The sequence below is a fragment of the Rhinoderma darwinii genome, chromosome 6 (genome assembly GCF_050947455.1).
Source record: "Rhinoderma darwinii isolate aRhiDar2 chromosome 6, aRhiDar2.hap1, whole genome shotgun sequence".
Taxonomy (NCBI): domain Eukaryota; kingdom Metazoa; phylum Chordata; class Amphibia; order Anura; family Rhinodermatidae; genus Rhinoderma; species Rhinoderma darwinii.
In genome coordinates this window covers 142,217,325-142,244,832 of record NC_134692.1, presented here as the reverse complement: position 1 = coordinate 142,244,832, position 27,508 = coordinate 142,217,325, and the positions used below count along the sequence as shown (strand labels likewise).

Sequence of the window (27,508 nt, the reverse complement as noted above, 5' to 3'; positions counted from 1 at the left end):
ATTCACCATGATAATCTCCAGCCGCCTATATCTTATATATGTACAAGCAGTGACACAGTATAATGTACATTATAATGAGTGGAGGACAGGGACTTATGATGTGTAATGTGCTTCAACGTCCGCACAGACAATAGCAACGCCCAAAATACAATGCAGCAGATTTTGAGGCAGCTTTGGATGTGAATGGAGCATAAGTGTAACTCAAATTCAGTGCAATCTCAGAACATTTTCAGAAAATCAGTTTTGTCATCAGTTTGGTAACTTTTCTGGGGGGGGGGGGGGGGGCAGGGCTCTCTACAGTTGTCCATCACAGATTGGGGATCAGAGACAACTGTATCTTACCTCTCCCACAGACGGTATCTGAAGGCTGCTCACATAGTTATACTGGGGCCCGGTGGGTGTCCAGGAGTCAGGGACACAGTACGCGGCTTCCATGGTTACTCGGAGAAGGTTCCCATTACTTATCTGTGGCTCAGTGAGTAAAGTCATCGGCACAGACACCGCCACCTCCAGACTTGGCTAAAACGTGAAGAATTGGTGAGGCAGGCGAAGGTCGGAAACATTATACTTATGTCATTCAATAACATTTCACAGAGTCAATCTACTTAAAAGCGCAAAAATTTATTTTTGTGCCGATTTTAAGTTAGTTTGTATAAGTGTCTCTAGTCACATCCAGAGCTGCAAAATTCAGAAACAGCTAAAACTTTAGCTCCACGCCCTATCAGACATGTGACCACAGTTTAGCTTTATCTGTGTAACTATCATCTGAACTCCCATCATTCACTGCCCGATCAGTAACACAATGCTGGATGCAGCTTTAGAGGTGAATGGAGAAGGAAACTTCATATCAGTACAAGCAAAGTAAAAGCAAAGAATTTCATGTTGATTTTCACTATAACATTTTATCAGTTTTGGTTTTTAAAGTGGAGTCTTCCTTTAAATTCACAGCCCACATTAAAAGGGGTCTTCAGATTTTACAACCACAAGAGGGGTGCTGGTACCGGGGGCTAGAAGTTCTCCAGTAGGACCCCCTCCGGTCAAAAGAACGAGGGTCCAGAGTCCACTGAATGAATAATGCGGTGGTCGCGCACGTGCGCTGCCACTCCATCAATTCTCTATGGGACTACCGGAGATAGCCGAGCGCTGTCAGTCCCATAGAGAATGAATAGAGTGGCAGCGCACATACACGACCGCCGCTCTGATCGTTCAAGGGACTTGGTCTATTGATCGGTGGGGGGCCCACGGGTGGGATCCCCAGCAATCAAGCACTTATGGCCTATCCTGTGGATAGGTGATAAGTTGATGTGATGGGAGAACCCCTTTAACCATTGTATAATGAAAGGTTCTGCAATTTTCTAATATACTTTGTTTCAATTTCTCAACATTTTCCAGATCCTTGCTTGCAGTCAGTGAATGGAAACATTCTTGTTTACATCCTGGGTTTGAAAACCCTTCCTGACCTAGTTCTGCTCACACAGCTGATGGGTTTGTTACAATGTATCAGTAATAGCTACCAGCATGTCCAGAACTAAAATCAGATTTGTGCTGCTGTGTTTTCAGAGTTCACAGAGCATTGCCTGGACTGAAACATTGCAATAAACCCTCAGCTGTGACAAGTATGAGGTCGGGACACGTTTCGTAAGAATGCTCCCATTCACTTACAGCAAGCAGAGATCGTGGATATGTCTAGAAATCCAAACACAAAGTATATTAGAAAGTTCAAGAACTTTTTTTTACCGGAAAAAACCCGTTTGATAAATACCTTGGCATCGGGGTGAACAGTTTCCAGCGGAGACCCGTGGACCGGGTGGAGAGGTACAGTGACCTTGAAATGACATTCACCTAAAGATACAAGAAGATTGTGATGTAGAACGAAAGACGACAACAGGAAAATCCCCAAAATGATTGAAGATGGCCGGCGGCACACAGGGCAAGTGCTGGGCAATGACATTGGTCGCCCATGCGACTGGCGCAATTTAATGCGCTGCGCCGTGCAGATTTTGGTGCCCAATTTGTTTGTATTGGTAAGTCGGGCGATAGAAAAGTCTCGCATCTCCCACTGAAACGAATGGAACGCGACGAGTCGCATGGCACTGAAGTGTCAGCTCTTCCGGTTCCGGCTGCCAGGGAGAGGAATATGGCAACCTGGACTACAGGACGTCACGGGAGGATCTGGCAGGGGACATTTAGTGAGACGCTCAAACTCAAAGCTGGGAACACCCTGGCACCTGAAGTGCCCGCAGGACAGGGACTTGTTATCGGAGCTGATGGAAGGGAAGAGAAAAGATTGGCGTTGATTTAAAGGGGTTCTCCACAACTTGTCCTATGACAAAATGATCACAAAGTATCTCTCTGCTCAGACCCCCGGTGATCAGCTGTGATCTGTGGAGAAACCTGGCAGTAAGTGTTCAGTTTCACTGCAGCGCCACCACAGGAGAATTGATGCATTACACCGTGTCCATTCATATCAATGTGTTGTCTGTGTAATGTCGGACAGGGTAGGTCCTCCAGAGACGCTCTATGTAACCGCTCTCCACTCTATTATCCCAGAATCCCCTAATAGGGTGTATGATCCTTTAACCATATAATGACTGGCAGATTCCAGGTCTTCTCCTCCTATAAGCTGCGGATCATTGTCCTCCCGTTATAATGAGTTTATAAAACATCTCAAGACTCCGCTACAAATTCTCTGTATTCCCCGTATGCACCAACTAGAGATTACAGTGAGAAAACGGACGGGGGGTATATAGCGTGAGCGGGATGTGGGCCGGATGGTAAATCTCCGTCTGCTGCTGGTAGGACTCCGAATGTAAAGTATCCGGGATCTGAGGATCAGTGATGAGAGTTCAGCGTCCGGTCACGGAGAGCGCGGCCAAATCTCCATCACCAGCGAGACTGCAGTCTACAATGTCGGTGCCAATGACTTCACCACCCGCCAAGAGCCCGATCCTCCGCAAGTGGTCGGACCCCAATCCTGGGAACCAAATACGGACACGAAAACAGAGACCCTCAACATGAAAGGGCACTGGTCACCCCATGACATAAACATGGAGGAGCGATGGTTCCCCCCCGAGTTATTTACCTGTCTATGAGGGTGAAAGGTGAGGTAGCGCTGGTCACGTGATCCTGCTTGGCCAATCATATGATAGGGATGTGCGGCTTAAATGGATTTCCCCCAAAAAGTTATATCGTCCCATATATCAGGAAATCAGAACGTGGTAATTATGCAGAAGTGACAACAGGACGGGAGTGACAACAGGACGGGAGTGACAACAGGACGGGCTGCCATGTTGGTTGTCGCCATAGTTACTCAATAACAAAGTATCACTTTTACCGTCATTCACAGGTGACAACCAATATGGCTGCAGTTCGGGTTGTCATTTTTAGCGTAGCGTAAACAATGGCGTACGTAATAAAACGGACAGCGCTCACCTCGCAGTAAGGGCAGCAGATCCACAGCGGTTTGCCCCAAGACGCTCGTTTTTTCCTCCTTCTGCTTTTTCTCCTTGGGTAAGATCTCAATGACGGTCACTGGAGAAAGAGAATAGTGAGAGGTCAGGGGTACCGTGGGCACTGGCAGAAAAGGGCAATGCCACTCAGTGGTCAGGTACCAGGAGAAGACGGGAGCGAGAACGCTGGGTGTCACCACATCAGGGGGCGCAAGGTAAGGAATAGAAAGGATCACCTGCTGGCAAAGACTGGGTGATCACGTCCTGCCCGGGTCATAGTGACTTAGGAGGGGTGTGGGGGCATCTTGGCATGCCAGGTCGGGATTGTAACCCTCTGTTGGTTCTTGTTAGCGTGCCCCTGTGCAGCACTGGGTTGGGCACCTGTAGGGCGGGCAGAGGCTACTTACATAGGACGGGTTTGTGTGCCACGTCATCCAGGCTGTGAGGACTTTCAGCGCCAATGTCGAAGCTGGTAGTGAAGTTGTACTCGGTGGTTTTATTCGGGGGGGTTTCCAGTTTGGGGGAGTCACCCAGGAGGGCGTTATTAAATTCCGACCTCAGGTAGGTGACCGGGGCGTCTCCTTTAACTCCTTTCTGTAACAGAGAAATGACATTCAGCACATATCAGGGCACGGAGAACGGGCGGCCGGAGCTGGGAACCCCCTCAGGCACGCGGCCGTGTTCAGGCCGTTATATACGGAGCGCATTTCCCGGACACAGTTGAGGGCACCGTAGTTATGTATGATTCTAGGTGTCCCTGCCTCGCTGCGGGACTACGGTCCTGTACTATCCCCGCGGGGACGCAGCGTCATACATAACTACGGTGCCAGGAGTCCGGCCCCCTCAACTGTGTCCGGGAAATGCGCTCCCCATATAACGGACTGAACACGGCCGCGTGCCTGAGGCCCTTTATTCATATTTGGTGGGGGAGGGGGGGGGGAGGTGCAGAATTTCCAAATGAACGGGGTCGGCTGCTTCTTCCCGCAGGGAGCTCCACTGTGTCGGGTAAACATAGAATGGGACGCAGCACTGAAGCCCCTTCATTCTCAGGATCAGTGGGGGTCCCAGAGGTCGGACCCCCACCGATCATAAAGTGATGGCCTATCCTAGCAATATGCCATGACTTTATAAGACGGGAATACCCCTTTAATATTAACCCCTCCACTACCCAAAACCACCAGGGATGTTATTAACCCCTTCACCACCCGAGACCACCAGAGCTGTTTCTATAAGACCCTTCACCCACTAGACCACCAGGGACGTTACTATTAACCCCTTCACCCCCCCCCCCCAGATGACCAGGGATGCTACTATTAACCCCTTCACCACCCTAGACCAACAGAGATATTATCATTAGCCCCTTCACCACCAGGGATGTTACTATCAGGGTATGTTCACACAGCCAAATTTCAGACGTATACGAGGCGTATTATGCCTCGTTTTACGTCTGAAAATACGGCTCCAATACGTCAGCAAACATCTGCCCATTCATTTGAATGGGTTTGCCGACGTACTGTGCAGACGACCTGTTATTTACGAGTCGTCGTTTGACAGCTGTCAAACGACGACGCGTAAAAATACAGCCTCGTCAAAAGAAGTGCAGGACACTTCTTTGGACGTTTTTGGAGCTGTTTTCTCATAGACTCCAATGAAAACAGCTCCAAAAACGGACGTAAAAAACGGCGCGAAAAACGCCGCGAAAAATGCGAGTTGGTAAAAAAACGTCTGAAAAGCAGGGTCTGTTTTCCCTTGAAAACAGCTCTGGATTTTCAGACGTTTTTGTTGACTACGTGTGAACATACCCTTAGGGAATGTTGACACCACGTCTTTTCAGCTATTTTTCGGCCAGTAAATGCCCTGAAAAACGTCTGAGAATACGGGGGGCTGAACGCCTCCAAACATCTGTCCATCTATTTCAATGGGAAAAACGGCGGTGTTCCAACGGGGCGTTTTTTTTAGAGCGGTTTGTAAAAACGTTGCGTAATAAAATGGCCCGTAAAAAAGAAGAGCAGGTCACTTCTTCAGCCATTTTTCATTGTCTCAATAGAAAAACAGCTCCAAAAAGGGTCGGAAAAAACGCCTGTTGCATAAAAAATGGCTGAAAATCAGAGGCTGTTTTTCCCTTGAAAAGCTCCGTATTTTACGTCCGTTTTTGCCGTGTGAACGTCGCCTAAACCTCTTCACTGCTTAAAACCACAAGAGAAAATGTATTAACCTCTAAAGCACCATAAGCCGCTATGAATCTTCTCATTGGGCCTCCCTAGACCACGAGGAATATTCAGCATTAACCCTTAATCCCCCTCAGACCTTCAGGAACATTAGGAATGAATCCATAAGATAAGTCTATTGAATGTCTCATGATTTGCCTCTTCCCTGTACCGTTCCTGGACCCCCCCATTAAAATTCCTGGGTGTGGGCCGCAGAAGGGTGAGGGGCACAACATTTGGTCATGTTGTGGAGGCAAAAGTTGTTAGTAAAGATGAACAAATATAGAAGAACCCTGACCCTCCATCTATGTCAACACCGCGCTGCACTAAAGGCTACTCCCTCTGTATCTCACGGTCACAGCGCAGGACTAATGACTTGGTGGCGTTTTTCTACGTTCATGATTCTCTTGACGCCGTCTGCCGTAAAGGGTTAACGGGTGTCGGGGACTCGTCGGGCGCGCTGCTATTTATGGGGTGTTACCAGATCATGTGCTTTGAGAACCGTGATGTGCACCGGTGCGGGGGGCCGAGTCTTCACGTCTTCCGGTGCCGTCTCCATAGCTACGGGTCTGAGAAGAGACAAGAGATCAAGGATGTAGGTCCCATTCCACGTGTCCCCGCGGCGCTGACTTATCACGTACATCGTCTTATGGGCCGGTAGAATAGGAAAAACGTCGCGAGCGCAACGTTCAACGAGAGACGCAGATAATCCTGCAGGGCTGCGGGTGACCCAATCACCCTAAGCCACCACCGTGACCTGATATCTGACAATATGTCCATACATCCCCTGTATGTTTTCACAGACGCAGCGAAATCTATAAAATCACGTTTTAAAACGGCGCGCGCTGTATGCTAATTACCATCGCGTAGTCACGCCGTCCGGTCTCTAAATCCGCCGCACCAGGTTTGATTGACATCCGCCATCCGCTCTACATCCCCACCAGCCTCCTCCATCTCTCACGGATGCGACATTGTCTTGTACTCCCCAGGCATGCGCAGTGCGGTGATGAAGCTGCGCAGAGTACAGCTGGTCGCACTGCGCATGCCTGGGGAGTACAAGACAATGTCGCATCCGTGAGAGATGGAGGAGGCTGGTGGGGATGTAGAGCGGATGCCGGATTTAAAGACCGGACTGCATGACTTTTCTTCGCCTCCGTGACTACGCGATGGTAATTAGCATATAGCGCGCGCCGTTTTAAAACTTGATTTTATAGATTTCGCTGCATCTGTTAAAACAAAGGGAAATAAATAGAAATCTTGTCAGGTGGTGCACGGTGGCGGCGGTTTAGGTGGCTCAAATTACCTAAAGCGGTTCCCCTTAAAGGGCAGCGGGGGGCGCTGTTCTAAAGCACAGAACGTAGGCTAGTTACAGCGCCTCTTGTCCTGAATCGCAGCCAATCAGGGTCTTTATATCGTCCACAGCTGTGCCCATTATAGTGATCATCGTCTCCCCTTCCCCCGATGAACACTAGGTGGCAGCACTTACCCATGACAATCACTACACCAACAGCTCTAGCACTGCACAACCTCACTCAGCTTTCCAGACTTCTGAATTCCACGTTTGTCCAGTTATGCGTTGATCAAACCCATTGTACTTCATAACTAGGCAGATTTACCTATCAGGAGTGTATGAAAGCTGAGTAAGATCCCTTGTAGGACCTGTAGTGGCGGCCATATTGTGATGGCCCAACTTTCCCAGACCCCTGAATGGCAAATATAACGAATTATGTGCCGATTACGGCATAACTAGGAGGTCTGTCGTTCAGGACCCCAGGAAAGCTCGGTCACAGCAGAATTTCTGGATCATCTTTAGCTTTCATTCTGCTCAATTGTGGTTGGGGGCCTCACATTCACCCGCATGTTACCCCCTGTTTCCAGCTATATCCCCGGGTAGAAGCCGCCATTACCCCGCTCCCATGCACCAACCTGAGAGGCACTGACGGCTCTATGGACGGGACTTCTCCCCGGTATCTCACCGTGTCTATAGCCCGGCGTGTCCCGTATCCCAGCAACCAGCTCCCAAGATTCCCCGGGGTCGCGTTGTGCGTTGCTAAGTTTCACGACACTTCCTTTCACGGCAGCTTCCTTTAAAACTACATTTCCCAGAATTCTTCTTCATCCAGTCTCAGCATTAAGAGTCATGGGAGTTGTAGTCCGAACATTAAAGTCCATTATAATCCTTTACATGTCCATTAATTAGATAATAAATGATAAATTTGCATTTTTTTAGCAGAATTTAGCCGAGAGAAACAGATAATGCAGAGTGCAGGTCCCCACAGAGTCCTTGAGGTCATTTAGGCTGAGCGCCATAGAATAACTGACAATAACCAATAATCGGTGTGTCCATGTTGACAATTTATCGGATATGCTTTCTCGCTTTATTCTCATTTTCGCGATTGTAGCCGCTGTTCTGCAGATAATTTTTTGTAACCCCTTAAATAAGCGGCGCCTGATGTCACCGCAGCCGCTTATCTTCCCTCCTGGATTGGAATAACATGGCCGTTCAGCTGAGCCAAATGACGTAGTTAATAGTAGCGTTGAGTCGTGTTTAGTATAAAGCAGTTTGTCAAAATACCGCTAAAAATTGTTGCGAGCATCCGATCGCCATTTTCCATCAGTACAATTATCAGCGATTATCGCTACGATCATTCGGAGACTAACAAGTTTGCAGCCGGTCTGGTGCTTCCTCCAAGGACTCCCGGGAGTCTCCTAATCTGAAGAGAATTTAGGCGCAGATCCGCTCGCAGTCCGCATCCAACGCAAGTGAATGGGATATTTTATACATGATCCGGAAAGAAACTGCACATTTTTATTGGTGCCACGGGAATAGATAATGGGCGAGGATAAGGAGCATGTTCATTATTCTATCAGATTCAGCACGGAAACGCCGCACATTAGACCCATTGAGTGACAAGAGGGATCATTACCTGTAGACAAATCCTGAACGTGTGAACACAGACTAAGAATTACACACGTCACCGCTGATGTCGCACGACGTGAACGGACCATTGGTGGTAGCAAAATTAATGGGGCACTAGGACTGGCACAATTAATGGGGCACTAGGACTCGCACAATTAATGGGGCACTAGGACTGGCACAAATCATGGGGCACTAGGACTGGCACAATTTGTGAGGGTGGGGTGGGTCTTCCGGACTTTGTCTCTTATCACCAGGCCTCACGCCTGTCACGGATTTTGGATTCTTTCAGGCACACGGAGGTTAAACAGTGGGTCTCGATGGAGCAGTCCATGCTAGAAGTTCCTCTGCAGGCTCTGCCTTGGTTGGGCAGGGATACTCCCCTATCAGCGCGGACGCACCCGACGATTGGTCCCACATTGGTGGTTGCGTCCCGGGTCTTTCCTCGGTTTTCTCAGTTTCCCTCCCCCTCTTCCCAGTCCTGGGCAACCCCGCATTCCCTCCGGGGCGAGAATGAGAACGGGGTCCATTCCGGTGTTGGTTGCGGGCAGGTAAGGGGCATGCTGCGCATTTCTTACAAGGGGAGGCTTGGATGACTGGCCCACAGTTGTCGGCTCTGTCTGACCCTCTTCCTTTTACCGCTTGGCAGATCACCCAACTGAGACATTTTCTTGTGTCCTTGCCTAACCCTTCGGAGCATGCGCGGGATAATTCCCCTTTTGAGCTCCTTTGCACAGGTACGGGCACGTTACGTCACTCTCTGTCCAGGCTATATACCCTACTGATTTCCCCATCTAATCTTCCCACACCTTCCTACCTGCGCAGCTGGGAGAGGGACTTGGGCCTAACATTTACTGCAGAACATAAGAACAGTTTGTTCACAATGACACATCAGTCCTCCATGGCTAGCAGGTTTCTGGAGGAGGGATGTAAGATCTTGTCACGTTGGTATAGAGTGCCTTCCAGGTTGCATGCAATGATTCCTGCGGTTTCGCCGTTGTGTTGGAGATGTGGAGACCAGGTGGGCACGATCTTACACATCTCCTGGGAGTGCCCGCTGCTGACAGATTTTTGGTCAGAGATGTGGCGTATCTCCTCCAAATTCACGGATTTCCATCTTCCGCGTACACCGGCCTTCTTCCTGCTCCATCTCTGCGAGGCGCCATTATCTATGTATCGTCGCTCTGTGGTTCGCCATCTGGTGAATGCGGCTAGATCGTGTATCCCAGCGCTGTGGAGACAAACTTGCCCTCCATCGGTTGGCATGTGGTTCGGTAAGAGCCAGGAGATCATGAGAATGGAGGATCTCACGGCATCCATGAGAGGGACCCATGGTAAATTTCTCAAAACTTGGTATCATTGGGTCGGATTCCAATCTTCTGTCGAGTTCAGGAACATTATGGCTTCTTGAATATATTCCTGAGGCACAGGGGGCATTGTGTGTCTTATTCCCTTCCTTTCCTTTCTCTGTCTTCTTTTCTTTTTGCTTTACTATCTCTCTGTTGTGCCTACTCATGGTCCTTTGTGCATGGCTGCGGGTTCAGGGTGCATAGGGCGACTGTGACCATTAGGCTGGATTCACACGAGCACATTATGTCCGTAATGGACGGACGTATTTCGGCCGCAAGTCCCAGACCGAACACACTGCAGGGAGCCGGGCTCCTAGCATCATAGTTATTTACGACGCTAGGAGTCCCTGCCTCTCCGTGGAACTACTGTCCAGTACTGAAAACATGATTACAGTACGGGACAGTTGTCCTGCAGCGAGGCAGGGACTCCTAGCGTCGTACATAACTATGATGCTAGGAGCCTGGCTCCCTGCAGTGTGTTCGGTCCGGGACTTGCGAAATACGTAACGTAATGTGCTCGTGTGAATCCAGCCTTATTGTTTCAGATGGGCGTTGTTCTTATGTTTGCACTTCATTCTAGAATCCTTTTGGCCTGCGAGCCGATGTTTGTGCTGCTGATGTTTGCACTATCGTCTCTTGTTTCTTGGAAAATGGAAAATAAAAGAATTTATAGAAAAAAAAAAAGGACTGGCACAATTCATGGGGCACTTTGGCTGTAATAATCTATGGGGCACAAGGACTGGCATAAGGAATGGGGACGCTCTGACTAATAATCTAAGACACACCAGTACTGGCACAATTAATTAGGACACTCTGACTGGAATAATCTAAGAAGCACTAGGACTGGCACAATTAATGTGGGCACTTTGGTTGTAATAATGTATGGGGCACAAGGAATGGGGACGCTCTGACTAATAAGCTGTGACAGACCAGTACTGGCACAAATAATGAGGGCACTCTGACTGGCATATTTAATGGAGACACTCTGGAGCACTTAATGGGGGCACTCTGGCTGTAATAATCTATTGTGCATTAGCACCAGCACAATTAATGGGGGCAATCTGACTGGAGATAGTAAGGGGGCTCTGGCTGTAATAATATATGGGGCAGAAGGACTGGCACAATGAATAGGGGCTAATTATCTATGGGACACTGGGACTAGCCCAATTAATGGGGGAACTCTGACTGCCACAACTAATGAGGGCACTCTGTAATAATATATGGCACACCAGGACTGGCATAATTAATGGGGGCACTCTGACTGGAGAAATTAATGGGGGCACTCCAGCTGTAATAATCTGTAGGGGGCACAATTAATGGTGTCTATTTGATTGGAACAATAATGTGGGGGCACTGGCTGTCCATATTCATGTGGGTAATCCTGCCGGGCTTGTTATGGGGTCACTCTGGCTGTTTAAAGTGACCTAATATAATGTAGAAACATCGTCCAATGAATGCATGGCAACCAACAGTCTCTTACTCTGGAGGACCCGACACGTCTGTGCTTTACAATGACTGTGTAATACTTAATTTCTCCTGTGGTGGCGCTGTTGTGAAATTAAACACTTGTTGCCGGGTTTCCTCACTGTTTATACTGTAGTGTACCTGATCGCTGGGGTCCTAGCTGCAGGACAACGACGACCTGGGATTCGTTTCCTGTTGGAGGGGGGGGATCCTTTAAAGAAAAAATAAACACAATTGTGTAAAGCGGACGTCTCTGGAGAGCCTGCAGATGAAAAGAAGTGTGGAAATATCAGACTCCGGAGCATCATTGATTTCTCCTGTAAAATTCTTCAAAATCCATCTAGAGATTCTGCCGTCCGCCGTCCTGCTGTATCTAAGCCTATCATGTGTGATACTGTGCTACTCAGCTGATGTATCTAAGCCTATCATGTGTGATACTGTGATACTCAGCTGATGTATCTAAGCCTATCATGTGTGATACTGCGATACTCAGCTGCTGTATCTAAGCCTATCATGTGTGATACTGTGATACTCAGCTGATGTATCTAAGCCTATCATGTGTGATACTGTGATACTCAACTGCTGTATCTAAGCCTATCATGTGTGATACTGTGATACTCAGCTGCTGTATCTAAGCCTATCATGTGTGATACTGTGATACTCAGCTGATGTATCTAAGCCTATCATGTGTGATACTGTGATACTCAACTGCTGTATCTAAGCCTATCATGTGTGATACTGTGATACTCAGCTGCTGTATATAAGCCTATCATGTGTGATACTGTGATACTCAACTGCTGTATCTAAGCCTATCATGTGTGATACTCAGCTGCTGTATCTAAGTCTATCATGTGTGATACTGTGCTACTCAACTGCTGTATCTAAGTCTCATGTGTGATACTGTGATACTCAGCTGCTGTATCTAAGCCTATCATGTGTGATACTGTGATACTCAGCTGCTGTATCTAAGCCTATCATGTGTGATACTGTGATACTCAGCTGCTGTATCTAAGCCTATCATGTGTGATACTGTGATACTCAACTGCTGTATCTAAGCATATCATGTGTGATACTGTGATACTCAGCTGCTGTATCTAAGCCTATCATGTGTGATACTCAACTGCTGTATCTACGCCTATCATGTGTGATACTCAGCTGCTGTATCTAAGCCTATCATGTGTGATACTGTGCTACTCAACTGCTGTATCTAAGTCTCATGTGTGATACTGTGATACTCAGCTGCTGTATCTAAGCCTATCATGGGTGATACTGTGCTACTCAGCTGGTGTATCTAAGCCTATCATGTGTGATACTGTGATACTCAGCTGGTGTATCTAAGCCTATCATGTGTGATACTGTCTGCCCTGCTGGCGTATCTAAGCCTAGCATACATACAGTAATATTCATTTGATCTGGAATGAATGGGACGTGGTGGTGAATTATCAGATATTCTGGATTATCGGACGGTCATAGAACAATACAAGAATTTCATCCGAGTCGTTTCTGGTTCTGTTTTGGGAAATTCCAGATTACTGAGCATTAAACAAATGCCGGATTGTAAAATCTTCTGGATTATTAGATGCCGGATTAAAGGAATTTTACTGTAGAAAGATAAATACAACCCAGATGGTGGCTCCGCCATTGACCTGTAGATGTAGAGACCAGTGTGCAGCTGATACCTGGTACTTCAGGGGTTAACCCCGTCCTATAAATCTCTGCTGTTTCCCAACCTGTCCAGACAGACGGATATTTATAGAGAGACAGGTTGTTAAAACATTATGGCAGCTGTGAGAGCGGCCCTGATCCCCCTACTGTGCGGGGGGCCGGGGGTCCTCACATCATTGCAGGTTCATCTCCCATACAAGACCCTGAACCTTATAAAACGCCGACGCAGCAGAGTGGACCGAGCGCAGGTAGCTCCTATCTATCTATCTATCTATCTATCTATCTATCTATCTATCTATCTATCTATCTATCTATCTATCTATCTATCCCATATCTATCTATCTATCTATCTATCTATCTATCTATCTATCTATCTATCTATCTATCTATCTATCTATCTATCTATCTATGTATCTATCTCATATCTATCTATCTATCTATCTATCTATCTATCTATCTATCTATCTATCTATCTATCTATCTATCTATCTATCTATCTATCTATCTCATATCTATCTATCTATCTATCTATCTATCTATCTATCTATCTATCTATCTATCTATCTATCTATCTATCTATCTATCTATCTGATATCTATCTATCTATCTATCTATCTATCTATCTATCTATCTATCTATCTATCTATCTATCTATCTATCTATCTATCTATCTATCTATCTATCTATCTATCTATCTCACATCTATCTATCTATCTCATATCTATCTATCTATCTATCTATCTATCTATCTATCTATCTATCTATCTATCTATCTATCTATCTATCTATCTATCTCATATCTATCTATCTATCTCATATCTATCTATCTATCTATCTATCTATCTATCTATCTATCTATCTATCTATCTATCTATCTATCTATCTATCTATCTATCTATCTATCTCATATCTATCTATCTCATATCTATCTATCTATCTATCTATCTATCTATCTATCTATCTATCTATCTATCTATCTATCTATCTATCTATCTATCTATCTCATATCTATCTATCTATCTATCTATCTATCTATCTATCTATCTATCTATCTATCTATCTATCTATCTATCTATCTATCTCACATCTATCTATCTATCTCATATCTATCTATCTATCTATCTATCTATCTATCTATCTATCTATCTATCTATCTATCTATCTATCTATCTATCTATCTATCTATCTATCTATCTATCTATCTATCTATCTCATATCTATCTATCTATCTCATATCTCATATCTATCTATCTATCTCATATCTATCTATCTATCTATCTATCTATCTATCTATCTATCTATCTATCTATCTATCTATCTATCTATCTATCTATCTATCTATCTATCTATCTATCTATCTGTAAAGATAAACATCAGCATGATTATATACGGAGGAGCAGCAGTGGAGGTGGAGGCGTTTTTTCCAGCGAGAGAAAAAAAAATGCTCACGGGAAAAAGAAGTAGCATGCCCTATCTTGAGGTGTTTTCCGCCTCGAAAACCCCATTGAAATCAGTGGGCGAAGAAAAAATACGCCGCAAATGGCCACAGTGTTTTTTGACGCTTTTTTTGGCAAAAACCGCACGCTTTTTTTTTTTCCTTTGTCTGTTGAATCAAGAGTTACAAAAAGCCTAAAAAAAAAAAAGCCTGTGGTGCAAAACCACTTCAGAAAAACCGGAGCTTATTTTTCCAGGCAGAATTTTTAGTGTGAACAGGGCCTAATACTTCAGGATTCTGCCGATCATCAGAGAATCCGCTGACATTTCACCGTCTCTTCATGTGATTCGGGGGCGGGGGCATATTTCATGCACTCCGGAAAATATCCGAGACCTGATGTCTGTGTATTAAGAGGAGGAGAGGTCGGTGTCCTGATATCTGTGTATTAGGAGGAGAGGTCAGTGTCCTGATATCTGTGTATTAGGAGGAGGAGAGGTCAGTGTCCTGATATCTGTGTATTAGGAGGAGAGGTCAGTGTCCTGATATCTGTGTATTAGGAGGAGGAGAGGTCGGTGTCCTGATATCTGTGTATTAGGAGGAGAGGTCGGTGTCCTGATATCTGTGTATTAGGAGGAGGAGAGGTCGGTGTCCTGATATCTGTGTATTAGGAGGAGAGGTCAGTGTCCTGATATCTGTGTATTAGGAGGAGAGGTCAGTGTCCTGATATCTGTGTATTAGGAGGAGAGGTCAGTGTCCTGATATCTGTGTATTAGGAGAAGAGGTCAGTGTCCTGATATCTGTGTATTAGGAGGACGAGAGGTCTGTGTATTAGGAGGAGAGGTCAGTGTCCTGATATCTGTGTATTAGGAGGAGGAGAGGTCAGTGTCCTGATATCTGTGTATTAGGAGGAGGAGAGGTCGGTGTCCTGATATCTGTGTATTAGGAGGAGAGGTCGGTGTCCTGATATCTGTGTATTAGGAGGAGGAGAGGTCGGTGTCCTGATATCTGTGTATTAGGAGGAGAGGTCAGTGTCCTGATATCTGTGTATTAGGAGGAGAGGTCAGTGTCCTGATATCTGTGTATTAGGAGGAGAGGTCAGTGTCCTGATATCTGTGTATTAGGAGAAGAGGTCAGTGTCCTGATATCTGTGTATTAGGAGGACGAGAGGTCTGTGTATTAGGAGGAGAGGTCAGTGTCCTGATATCTGTGTATTAGGAGGAGGAGAGGTCAGTGTCCTGATATCTGTGTATTAGGAGGAGAGGTCAGTGTCCTGATATCTGTGTATTAGGAGGAGGAGAGGTCGGTGTCCTGATATCTGTGTATTAGGAGGAGAGGTCAGTGTCCTGATATCTGTGTATTAGGAGGAGGAGAGGTCGGTGTCCTGATATCTGTGTATTAGGAGGAGAGGTCAGTGTCCTGATATCTGTGTATTAGGAGGAGAGGTCAGTGTCCTGATATCTGTGTATTAGGAGGAGAGGTCAGTGTCCTGATATCTGTGTATTAGGAGGAGAGGTCAGTGTCCTGATATCTGTGTATTAGGAGGAGGAGAGGTCAGTGTCCGGATATCTGTGTATTAGGAGGAGGAGAGGTCAGTGTCCTGATATCTGTGTATTAGGAGGAGGAGAGGTCAGTGTCCTGATATCTGTGTATTAGGAGGAGAGGTCAGTGTCCTGATATCTGTGTATTAGGAGGAGAGGTCAGTGTCCTGATATCTGTGTATTAGGAGGAGGAGGAGAGGTCAGTGTCCTGGTATCTGTGTATTAGGAGGAGAGGTCAGTGTCCTGATGTCTGTGTATTAGGAGGAGGAGAGGTCGGTGTCCTGGTATCTGTGTATTAGGAGGAGGAGAGGTCGGTGTCCTGATATCTGTGTATTAGGAGGAGGAGAGGTCGGTGTCCTGGTATCTGTGTATTAGGAGGAGGAGAGGTCGGTGTCCTGATATCTGTGTATTAGGAGGAGGAGAGGTCGGTGTCCTGATATCTGTGTATTAGGAGGAGGAGAGGTCGGTGTCCTGATATCTGTGTATTAGGAGGAGGAGAGGTCGGTGTCCTGATATCTGTGTATTAGGAGGAGGAGAGGTCGGTGTCCTGATATCTGTGTATTAGGAGGAGGAGAGGTCGGTGTCCTGATATCTGTGTATTAGGAGGAGGAGAGGTCGGTGTCCTGATATCTGTGTATTAGGAGGAGGAGAGGTCGGTGTCCTGATATCTGTGTATTAGGAGGAGGAGAGGTCGGTGTCCTGATATCTGTGTATTAGGAGGAGGAGAGGTCGGTGTCCTGATATCTGTGTATTAGGAGGAGGAGAGGTCGGTGTCCTGATATCTGTGTATTAGGAGGAGGAGAGGTCGGTGTCCTGATATCTGTGTATTAGGAGGAGAGGTCAGTGTCCTGATATCTGTGTATTAGGAGGAGAGGTCGGTGTCCTGATATCTGTGTATTAGGAGGAGAGGTCGGTGTCCTGATATCTGTGTATTAGGAGGAGGAGAGGTCCGTGTCCTGATATCTGTGTATTAGGAGGAGAGGTCAGTGTCCTGATATCTGCGTATTAGGAGGAGGAGAGGTCAGTGTCCTGATATCTGCGTATTAGGAGGAGAGGTCGGTGTCCTGATATCTGTGTATTAGGAGGAGGAGAGGTCGGTGTCCTGATATCTGTGTATTAGGAAGAGGAGAGGTCAGTGTCCTGATATCTGTGTATTAGGAGGAGGAGAGGTCGGTGTCCTGATATCTGTGTATTAGGAGGAGGAGAGGTCGGTGTCCTGATATCTGTGTATTAGGAGGAGGAGAGGTCGGTGTCCTGATATCTGTGTATTAGGAGGAGGAGAGGTCGGTGTCCTGATATCTGTGTATTACGAGGAGAGGTCAGTGTCCTGATATCTGTGTATTAGGAGGAGAGGTCGGTGTCCTGATATCTGTGTATTAGGAGGAGAGGTCAGTGTCCTGATGTCTGTGTATTAGGAGGAGGAGAGGTCGGTGTCCTGGTATCTGTGTATTAGGAGGAGGAGAGGTCAGTGTCCTGATATCTGTGTATTACGAGGAGAGGTCAGTGTCCTGATATCTGTGTATTAGGAGGAGGAGAGGTCCGTGTCCTGATATCTGTGTATTAGGAGGAGGAGAGGTCAGTGTCCTGATATCTGTGTATTAGGAGGAGGAGAGGTCGGTGTCCTGGTATCTGTGTATTAGGAGGAGGAGAGGTCGGTGTCCTGATATCTGTGTATTAGGAGGAGAGGTCGGTGTCCTGATATCTGCGTATTAGGAGGAGGAGAGGTCGGTGTCCTGGTATCTGTGTATTAGGAGGAGGAGAGGTCAGTGTCCTGATATCTGTGTATTAGGAGGAGGAGAGGTCAGTGTCCTGATATCTGTGTATTAGGAGGAGGAGAGGTCAGTGTCCTGATATCTGTGTATTAGGAGGAGGAGAGGTCAGTGTCCTGATATCTGTGTATTGGTTCTTGCTCTGTTATTTGTATAGGAGATGATGGGGGTTATGGTCTTGACCCGGTGTCTTCCTGTGTTTGGATTGACCTACAGGTTGCTGTCACTAATGACTGTGTATTAGCAGTTGGGGGGGGGGGGTGCTCTGTGTATTTTAGGGTTAGTGGTATGTGTCATGATGAAAGTGAGAATGGGATAGATGTATAAATGTCACGCTTGGGTTGACCCCCATTTTGCAGGCTCCTGCTGTCACTCATGTCCATCGCCTCCTCTTACACTAGAGATTCCTGGACATTGCGGGAAGTGTCTATATATAGGGCAGACATGTCCTGGTGGCCCGGCTGTCATCATGGGCGATGGGCGATGAGTGTCCCGTCATCTGTGTTGTGATGTCCGAGGGTTAAAAAGGAGATGCCGTCACGTTCGTCTGTAGGGTGGGGACAAATTTCCAGAAAAACATTGAGGAGAGTCCTAAAGTTTCTATATAAGATGAGGTAGGTGTTCTTATGGACTATATGTAACATGAGGTAGGCGTTCTTATGGACTATATATAAGATGAGGTAGGTGTTCTTATGGACTATATATAGGATGAGGTAGGCGTTCTTATGTACTATATATAAGATGAGGTATGCGTTCTTATGGACTATATATAAGATGAGGTAGGCGTTCTTATGTACTATATATAAGATGAGGTTGGTGTTCTTATGGACTATATATAAGAAGAGGTAGGTGTTCTTATGGACTATATATAAGATGAGGTAGGTGTTCTTATGGACTATATATAAGATGACGTAGGTGTTCTTATGGACTATATATAAGATGAGGTAGGCGTTCTTATGGACTATATATAAGATGAGGTAGGCGTTCTTATGGACTATATATGAAGAGGTAGGTGTTCTTGTGGTCTCTATATAAGAAGAGGTAGGTGTTCTTATGGACTATATATAAGATGAGGTAGGTGTTCTTATGGACTATATATAAGAAGAGGTAGGTGTACTTATGGACTATATATAAGAAGAGGTAGGTGTACTTATGGACTATATATAAGAAGAGGTTGGTGTTCTTATGGTCTATATATAAGATGAGGTAGGTGTTCTTATGGACTATATATAAGAAGTGGTAGGTGTTCATATGGTCTATATAAGATGAGGTAGGTGTTCTTATGGACTATATATAAGATGAGGTTGGTGTTCTTATGGACTATATATAAGAAGAGGTAGGTGTTCTTATGGACTATATATAAGATGAGGTGGGTGTTCTTATGGACTATATATAAGATGAGGTAGGTGTTCTTATGGACTATATATAAGATGAGGTAGGTGTTCTTATGTACTATATATAAGAAGAGGTTGGTGTTCTTATGGACTATATATAGGATGAGGTAGGTGTTCTTATGGACTATATATAGGATGAGGTAGGTGTTCTTATGGACTATAAATAGGATGAGGTAGGTGTTCTTATGGACTATATATAGGATGAGGTAGGTGTTCTTATGGACTATATATAGGATGAGGTAGGTGTTCTTATGGACTATAAATAGGATGAGGTAGGTGTTCTTATGAACTATATATAAGAATAGGTTGGTGTTCTTATGGACTATATATAAGAAGAGGTTGGTGTTCTTATGGTCTATATATAAGATGAGGTAGGTGTTCTTATGGACTATATATAAGATGAGGTTGGTGTTCTTATGGACTATATATAAGATGAGGTGGGTGTTCTTATGGACTATATATAAGATGAGGTAGGTGTTCTTATGGACTATATATAAGATGAGGTGGGTGTTCTTATGGACTATATATAAGAAGAGGTAGGTGTTCTTATGGACTATATATAAGATGAGGTAGGTGTTCTTATGTACTATATATAAGATGAGGTGGGTGTTCTTATGGACTATATATAAGATGAGGTAGGTGTTCTTATGGACTATATATAAGATGAGGTAGGTGTTCTTATGTACTATATATAAGAAGAGGTTGGTGTTCTTATGGACTATATATAGGATGAGGTAGGTGTTCTTATGGACTATATATAGGATGAGGTAGGTGTTCTTATGGACTATAAATAGGATGAGGTAGGTGTTCTTATGGACTATATATAGGATGAGGTAGGTGTTCTTATGGACTATATATAGGATGAGGTAGGTGTTCTTATGAACTATATATAAGAATAGGTTGGTGTTCTTATGGACTATATATAAGATGAGGTAGGTGTTCTTATGGACTATATATAGGATGAGGTAGGTGTTCTTATGGACTATAAGGCTGGGTTCACACGTGGCGGAATTTCACTTAAATTCCGCTGCGGACACTCCGCAGCGTTAATCCGCAGCGGAGCCGTTTGTCCATTGACTTACACTTTAATTTAGCAGTGTTCGTTTAGACGATGCGTACAATTCCGCTGCGGAGCATAGGCTGCGGAGCGGAATTTGGTGTCCGCAGCATGCTCTGTCTGTTGCGGAGCAGTGGCGGACTCATGGCGGAATTTCTCCATTGACTTCAATGGAGATTCTAAATTCCGCAATGAAGTCCGCAGCTGTCATGCACATGTTATGTGTGCTGCGGATCCGTCTTGCTTTTTTAACTTGACATTTCTTCATTCTGGCTGGACCTATGTATTTCTAGGTCTACAGCCAGACTGAGGAAGTCAATGGGGCTCCCGTAATGACGGGAGCGTTGCTAGGAGACGTCTGTAAATAGTCACTGTCCAGGGTGCTGAAAGAGTTAAGCGATCGGCAGTAACTGTTTCTGCACCCGGGACAGTGACTACCGATCTCAATATACAGCAAACTGTAAAAAAATATAAGTTCATACTTACCGAGAACTCCCTGCTTCTGTCTCCAGTCCGGCTTCCCAGGATGACGTTTCAGTCTAAGTGACGGCTGCAGCCAATCACAGGCCAAGCACAGGCTGCAGCGGTCACATGGACTGGCGCGTCATCCAGGGAGGTCGGGCTGGATGCCGAAAGAGGGACGCGTCACCAAGACAACGGCCGGTAAGTATTAAATTCGTTTACTTTCACTAGGGAAAGTGCGGTCCCTTCTCTCTATCCTGCACTGATAGGGAGAAGGGAAGCACTTTTCCCGCAGTCCGCAGCAGCTAGTCCGCATCAATTTACTGCACATTTTGTGCAGATCCGCAGCAGAATCTGCAACGCAGATTCTGTGCGGCATTGATGCGGACAGTTGCGGAGGAAATCCGCCACGTGTGGTCATGCCCTAAATAGGATGAGGTAGGTGTTCTTATGGACTATATATAAGAAGAGGTTGGTGTTCTTATGTACTATATATATAGGATGAGGTAGGTGTTCTTATGGACTATATATAAGATGAGGTGGGTGTTCTTATGGACTATATATAAGATGAGGTAGGTGTTCTTATGGACTATATATAAGATGAGGTAAGTGTTCTTATGGACTATATATAGGATGAGGTAGGTGTACTTATGGACTATATATAAGAAGAGGTTGGTGTTCTTATGGACTATATATAAGATGAGGTAGGTGTTCTTATGGACTATATGTAAGATGAGGTAGGTGTTCTTATGAACTATATATAGGATGAGGTAGGTGTTCTTATGGACTATATATAGGATGAGGTAGGTGTTCTTATGGACTATATATAAGATGAGGTAGGTGTTCTTATGTACTATATATAAGAAGAGGTTGGTGTTCTTATGGACTATATATAAGAAGAGGTAGGTGTTCTTATGGACTATAAATAGGATGAGGTAGGTGTTCTTATGGACTATATATAAGAAGAGGTTGGTGTTCTTATGGACTATATATAAGATGAGGTAGGTGTTCTTATGGACTATATATAAGATGAGGTAGGTGTTCTTATGGACTATATATAGGATGAGGTAGGTGTTCTCATAGTAACTGTATATAAGTAATATGTAGATGATTTAATTGTCTTCTTTCCTCCATCCAGTCATTCACAACTAGTCATAATGTCTCAGAAGAAAGTTTCCTCTAAGAAAAAGGGTTCCAAGGAGAAGAGTGTAGCACCCTCTGTGGCAACCAGCAGCTACTACACGGATTCCCTTGGGTTCATGGCCATGGATAGCAACGTCCCAGGCCTGTCCAACGTCATCCTTCAGAAGCTGAACATGAAGAGCTTTGAGGAGTACAGGTGCGCTTTATGTCTCCTTCATCTACCAACCTTCGTGCTCCTTATCCCTGTCATTATTACTTCTGTATCTCCACCATCAATAAGTCACACCAGGTAAATGGATTTGTTTCCATGCCTGTTCATGACTTCTGGTGTTCATCTCTCCTTTCTTCTCTGGCCAGGTCTGCAGTTGAAGGCAACAGTCTTGCCACAAACTTTGGCATTCGGACGTACGCTGAGATGTTTCAGAAGATGGAAGACACCTACAAATTCTGCGCGCAGTGCAAAAAGCTCCCGTCTCGAATTCCGGATCCCCATAGCATGAGGCGCTGTAAAAGGTAATTGGTCATTGACAAGAAGTTGTCTCACCAACAGTTGGTGGGACTTCTGCCTATCTTTAGACACCTAGAGATGAGCTCCTGTTATAGGTCGATCATGAGACCGATACACAACCCCATAAGCTGTAGGCCCAGTAGAGACGGCCACCATGGGAATATACACAAGGGGGCACAGGTCCATGGTGACATTCTTAGCCCATGAACGTGGCGAAATATAAGAGGTCTACATCTGATGCCATGAAGAATGGGCTTTATTCTACATATCTTGGCCACCTGGAATGTTCTGGATCTCATCCTTCCATCATTAATTTCCCTTATCTTAGGTGTCAGAACATTTACTACTGTTCTTCAGAGTGTCAGAGGGAGAACTGGCCGGTACATAAGAAGTTCTGCAGGAAGCTGAAGGTGGCCGCAATCGACCGGCTTGTTGAGTGGCTTATATTTACAGGTAGACTTGGCGTGAAGGTTACTGGACTTATCCCTTGGGTCCAAGATATTTTTGTCATATTTTCAATCTTAATATCCATCTTAATAATACGTGTAAACGTGAGTGTATTGTAGTCCACTGGAATCCAACCTGTGGCTCTCCAACTGTTGGGCAGCTACGACACCGAGTTGTAGTTTCCAATCAGCTGGAGAGCCACAGGTTGGAGACCAGTGTTGTAGACCATTGATGGTCTATTAATTGGCCATGCTGTATATTTCTCATAGGTGACATCCCTTTTCCCACTTCTCCTTGGATGAAGACAATCGCAAATATCAAGACATGGGAAGACTGGTTTGTCATGCAGGAAAATTTGGAAGAAAAACTAGACGCCATCATGGCCGGGCGCTATATGGGAATCCTTTGGTCCAACGCCGGAAAACCAAGACCAGAAAACGGTGAACTCCGGGAGTCCGTCCATCGTTTGGTTACTGATTTCTTCACCAGGCCAATGACCATTGGTTTTGCCATTAATACGTTCCGTGTTGACCCTTACAATGGACCGGTCACGGTGCACGTGGTTGGGGCTTCTCATATAGAAACCTTAAATATCAGAGCCACAGACTACGAGGAGCTTGCTAAGATGTTTCCGGGAAACCAAGGTCTGGAAGTCGTCATGATCGGACCTGAAGTGGTGGATGGTCCAGTGATGAGGCCTCCTTTGACGGCATATGGACCCCGTGGTAAAGTGTACGTGAGCGGGAACAAGAACCTATATCATGTCTTCTGGGAAACACTGGTGGAAAATAAAAGATGTGCAAGACCGGATCTGGTGGTGGGATTCCATCCAGGTATGTGTTACCCATAAGGTTCAATCCATCTGTTGGTCCCGTTACTTGATCCACCACAATCGAGACCTACCCCAAACTAGAATTCTGTGTATCAGTAACCCGTAGTTAGCACAGACATAAATTATTGGGAGCCTGACAGGCCTGACATTCTCCAGCAAGGGGCATAGATTGAGATGAGGTGCCAGGTTACCACTCTCGGCCAGCCAAATCATCCGTCAGTCATGCAGCTTTATGGTGGAATCCTATGTATTTACATTCCTTGTAGACGTGTAGCTGTGAATATCACGTAAAGCTTGTTGAGCCTACCCCTGCCTGCCGGGAACGGTGGCCCCAAACCAGCCAGCAAATCCAAAAAGCCTGGATAAGTTCATAGTTTCCGTGAGCGAGACGGCAGAATTAGTCTATGAAAGATGTCCAGTGACAGCTGGGGAAGGCTCAAGAGCAGAGATGTGCTGTAAAGCCGGCCACTAAATACTGCAACCGGGGCTAAGGGAACCTACGCAAACAAAATCTGTCAATCACAGGGAGCAGGATGGGGCAGATGGGAACTGTCCATCGTTCACATCTCCCCAAACCCACTGGATTCCGCCTTGCCTCCGAGGACAGCAGGAACGTTATGATAGGTTCCCTTTAAGAGCAGTATAAAAGTAATGCGCAGCTCCCAACTGTTGCGTTTTTCACTGGGCAAAAGGGGTGGGGCTTATTCAAATTTGATATAAAGTGGGTTCACCTTTATGGATTAGGGAGAGGCATAACATTTTCTCGTGAATGGGGATTTAAATGTTGGGAGGTATGGTAATGTACGGATGGGGGATGAATATTTTGGGAGTGGACTAAAAATGTTTCATAATGGGACCGAAATATGTAAAATGGCATTTTATGTTTGTCCCATGATGCATTACACTTCATTGTATACATCTCAGTGTATTATGCCTGCAGCCACCACTAGGGGGAGTTTACTGTATACTGTGTTATTATTGAGTTCCATTTGTAAACTGTATGCAGTGAGCTCCCCCTAGTGGTGGCTGCAAAAATACTGAATTTTATCATAGAACTCAATGTCTGAGCAGGGGATTTGGATCTCTGTATCAGAAAGAGTAGCTCCGTCTGATATATAGATATATTAAGAAATTAAACGGTACAGGACGATGTTCAAGGACGGACATTGAAATATTTCCTGAAAATTAGACAGAATTAGAGAACTTGGCTAAACATTGGATTTAATGATATATAAAGGGGTCTCACAGTGTTATGTAAATTAAGCCTAAACGGCAGGTATATGGGCACGTCATCGCAGTATAATGTCTTATTACCCGGGTACCTACGTTTTCACACCAATCCTCATGTATCCTCTCGACTCATGTGATGTCATGACGGCGCCATGTTACCGTGATGTGGGTCGGTGCTCCATGATAATTCCCTTGTAATTAAGCAGAATATAAGTCGGGATTTAGGGTAGAGCCGGGCAGAGGGAAAATAACTCTGCAGAAACCAATCAGATCGTTGGGTTTATGTACTGGATCGGTTGCTATGGGCCACAACCATCGATCAGGTGCTAATAATATTGCTGTGGAAAACAGCGACCAATCATATATTAGTGAAGGGCGGTTGCAAAGTAAAAAGCTGCAAGCTGATTGGTTAGATTCAGATTCGAGCTCCGGTTTCATATCACCATCCACATCAATGTTTACACATATTCAAGCCAGGCCGGTTGTAGACATTGGTTTGGATGGTGATATATTTTTTTATCCATATGAACTAATTCGCTATAATGTGCGATTGATCCAGCCGTAAATCGAAAGCATTAATCCCTCTCCTCTATTACCAGGATTTCACGCCTCACAGGGTCTCACCGAGGGCTGGCTGCCAACTCTGCTGCTCCTGCGTGACTACAACATCCCCACGCTGTTCACTATGTACAGGTAAGTGACCAGTGCGGCGCTGCTGACCCTACAGATGGACAGACACAAGACATCACGTGGGGAAATGCCGCAGTTTTCACATTTTTCAGCCCAGTCCCCCAGCCTGCGGCTGTCAGGGCATGCTGGGAGTTGTAGTTTTGGAGACCCCTGATCTAAAACTTCTTTGTTGTCTCTCGCAGTGAGCAGGAGCTGAAGTATTCCTTACAGATTCTTGCAGAGCTGGACGCTCGGGTTCTGGATTCTGGGCCCTTTCCGTTCCGTTCCCAAAAGCCAGAGCAGGTTCAGTCGGACCCCAACAAGCCCCCCGTGAGCAGCAATGCGTACTTCCTACTCTTCCGGGGTGCCACATGGTTTGATTCTGAGACAGACATGGGGGAGCTGGGGGAAGATGAATAATACTGAATGTCTCTTCTGTCAAGACGCTGGACAGATCTCGTAAACGCACCAGATTAGTAGACGTCAGTAAGAAAGCAGAATAGTTGTCAGTAAGACATTACTAGCAGCTTGCATTAGGTTTCGGTGACAAACAGCTCCTCATATCTCAGCTTCCTGTTCCCCTTTTGAGTGGGCGGAGGGTTGTTCTTAAAGGGGTAGGCTGATTGCTTGGATCCCAGGGAAATTTCTAGTGGATGCTCAGGGAGCAGTAACGCCAATTGACATGATAATACAAAACTGATGCTAATATATGTAGAACTTCCTGTGTGTCCATATGACATCATATTTATACCATTATATAAATATCATATTCGCTTTACATTATTTACACGTGTTGGATTTTGTGCAGTACCAGAAATGTCCACTAGAAGGAGTCATATATTAGGAATTGTATCGAACCTGCTATGTAGTGTAGCCCAGGCTGGTGCGGTAATCATTGACATAAGGATATGTGTATATATATATATATATATATATATACCTCTACCGTCACATTACATCCAGTATTCTCCACATCCAGCTCCTTAATAAACAATTCATAACATATGTCCGGTTTTCTTTGTGCTTACTGTCCACTGGCTTTCTTGCGATGGATCACTCCTACCAGATTATCGTAAACTCCATAACATAGGAGCAGTATTATAGTAGTTATATTCTTGTATATAGGGGGCAGTATTATAGTAGTTATATTCTTGTATATAGAAGCAGTATTATAGTAGTTATATTCTTGTATATAGGGGCAGTATTATAGTAGTTATATTCTTGTATATAGGGGCAGTATTATAGTAGTGATATTCTTGTACATAGAGGGCAGTATTATAGTAGTTATATTCTTGTATATAGGAGGCAGTATTATAGTAGTTATATTCTTGTATATAGGAGCAGTATTATATTAGTTATATTCTTGGATATAGGGGGCAGTATTATAGTAGTTATATTCTTGTATATAGGAGCAGTATTATAGTAGTTATATTCTTGTATATAGGAGCAGTATTATAGTAGTTATATTCTTGTATATAGGGAGCAGTATTATAGCAGTTATATTCTTGTATATAGGGGCAGTATTATAGTAGTTATATTCTTGTATATAGAGGGCAGTATTATAGTAGTTATATTCTTGTATATAGGAGCAGTATTATAGTAGTTATATTCTTGTATATAGGGGGCAGTATTATATTAGTTATATTCGTGTATATGAGGGTCAGTATTATAGTAGTTATATTCTTGTATATAGAGGCAGTATTATAGTAGTTATATTCTTGTATATAGAAGCAGTATTATAGTAGTTATATTCTTGTATATAGGAGCAGTATTATAGTAGTTATATTCTTGTATATAGGGAGCAGTATTATAGCAGTTATATTCTTGTATATAGGGGCAGTATTATAGTAGTTATATTCTTGTATATAGAGGGCAGTATTATAGTAGTTATATTCTTGTATATAGGAGCAGTATTATAGTAGTTATATTCTTGTATATAGAGGCAGTATTATAGTAGTTATATTCTTGTATAT

At 44.9% G+C, this 27,508-nt stretch overlaps 3 protein-coding genes across 8 annotated transcripts in view; 2 read left to right on the top strand and 1 right to left on the bottom strand.

Moving 5' to 3' along the window:
* The window catches only part of CFAP70 (cilia and flagella associated protein 70), a 37,278-nt gene extending 29,530 nt beyond the window's left edge, over positions 1–7,748 (bottom strand). The window contains exons 1-6 of one of the 5 annotated variants that reach the window (XM_075830771.1): positions 7,583–7,748; positions 6,138–6,225; positions 3,857–4,043; positions 3,433–3,531; positions 1,763–1,842; positions 343–519 (exon numbers count right to left, since the gene is read on the bottom strand). In XM_075830771.1, coding sequence (XP_075686886.1) covers positions 343–519; positions 1,763–1,842; positions 3,433–3,531; positions 3,857–4,043; positions 6,138–6,215 — 621 coding nt within the window. In that variant the 5' untranslated portion in view covers positions 6,216–6,225; positions 7,583–7,748. Of the gene's footprint in view, positions 1–342; positions 520–1,762; positions 1,843–3,432; positions 3,532–3,856; positions 4,044–6,137; positions 6,226–7,142; positions 7,233–7,582 lie in introns of those variants that run through there. The other 4 variants (XM_075830770.1, XM_075830767.1, XM_075830768.1 and 1 more) reach the window with 4 other exon arrangements.
* LOC142656537 (nmrA-like family domain-containing protein 1) overlaps positions 1–27,508 on the top strand; it is a 396,968-nt gene that overhangs the window by 118,867 nt on the left and 250,593 nt on the right. The gene's annotated exons all lie outside the window — the stretch shown is intronic.
* MSS51 (MSS51 mitochondrial translational activator) lies at positions 6,743–26,540 on the top strand. Of its 2 annotated transcripts, none has more exons than XM_075830776.1 (7): positions 6,743–6,825; positions 21,845–22,045; positions 22,207–22,362; positions 22,686–22,810; positions 23,074–23,637; positions 25,466–25,559; positions 25,739–26,540. In XM_075830776.1, exons 2-7 carry the CDS (start codon positions 21,864–21,866, stop codon positions 25,953–25,955), a joined length of 1,338 nt encoding a protein of 445 aa, XP_075686891.1. In that variant the 5' UTR covers positions 6,743–6,825; positions 21,845–21,863; the 3' UTR covers positions 25,956–26,540. The 2 variants fall into 2 exon arrangements, with proteins under 2 accessions (XP_075686891.1, XP_075686890.1); XM_075830775.1 differs by lacking the exon at positions 6,743–6,825 and adding an exon at positions 11,516–11,705.

What these genes read in the sequence shown, in the direction of transcription:
- MSS51 (XM_075830776.1), top strand. Translation starts at nt 21,864, where the DNA reads ATGTCTCAGAAGAAAGTTTCCTCTAAGAAAAAGGGTTCCAAGGAGAAG. An exon ending in AGCATGAGGCGCTGTAAAAG is followed by an intron (nt 22,363 to 22,685) that starts GTAATTGGTCAT and finishes CCCTTATCTTAG; the next exon opens with GTGTCAGAACATTTACTACT. An exon ending in TGAGTGGCTTATATTTACAG is followed by an intron (nt 22,811 to 23,073) that starts GTAGACTTGGCG and finishes TATTTCTCATAG; the next exon opens with GTGACATCCCTTTTCCCACT.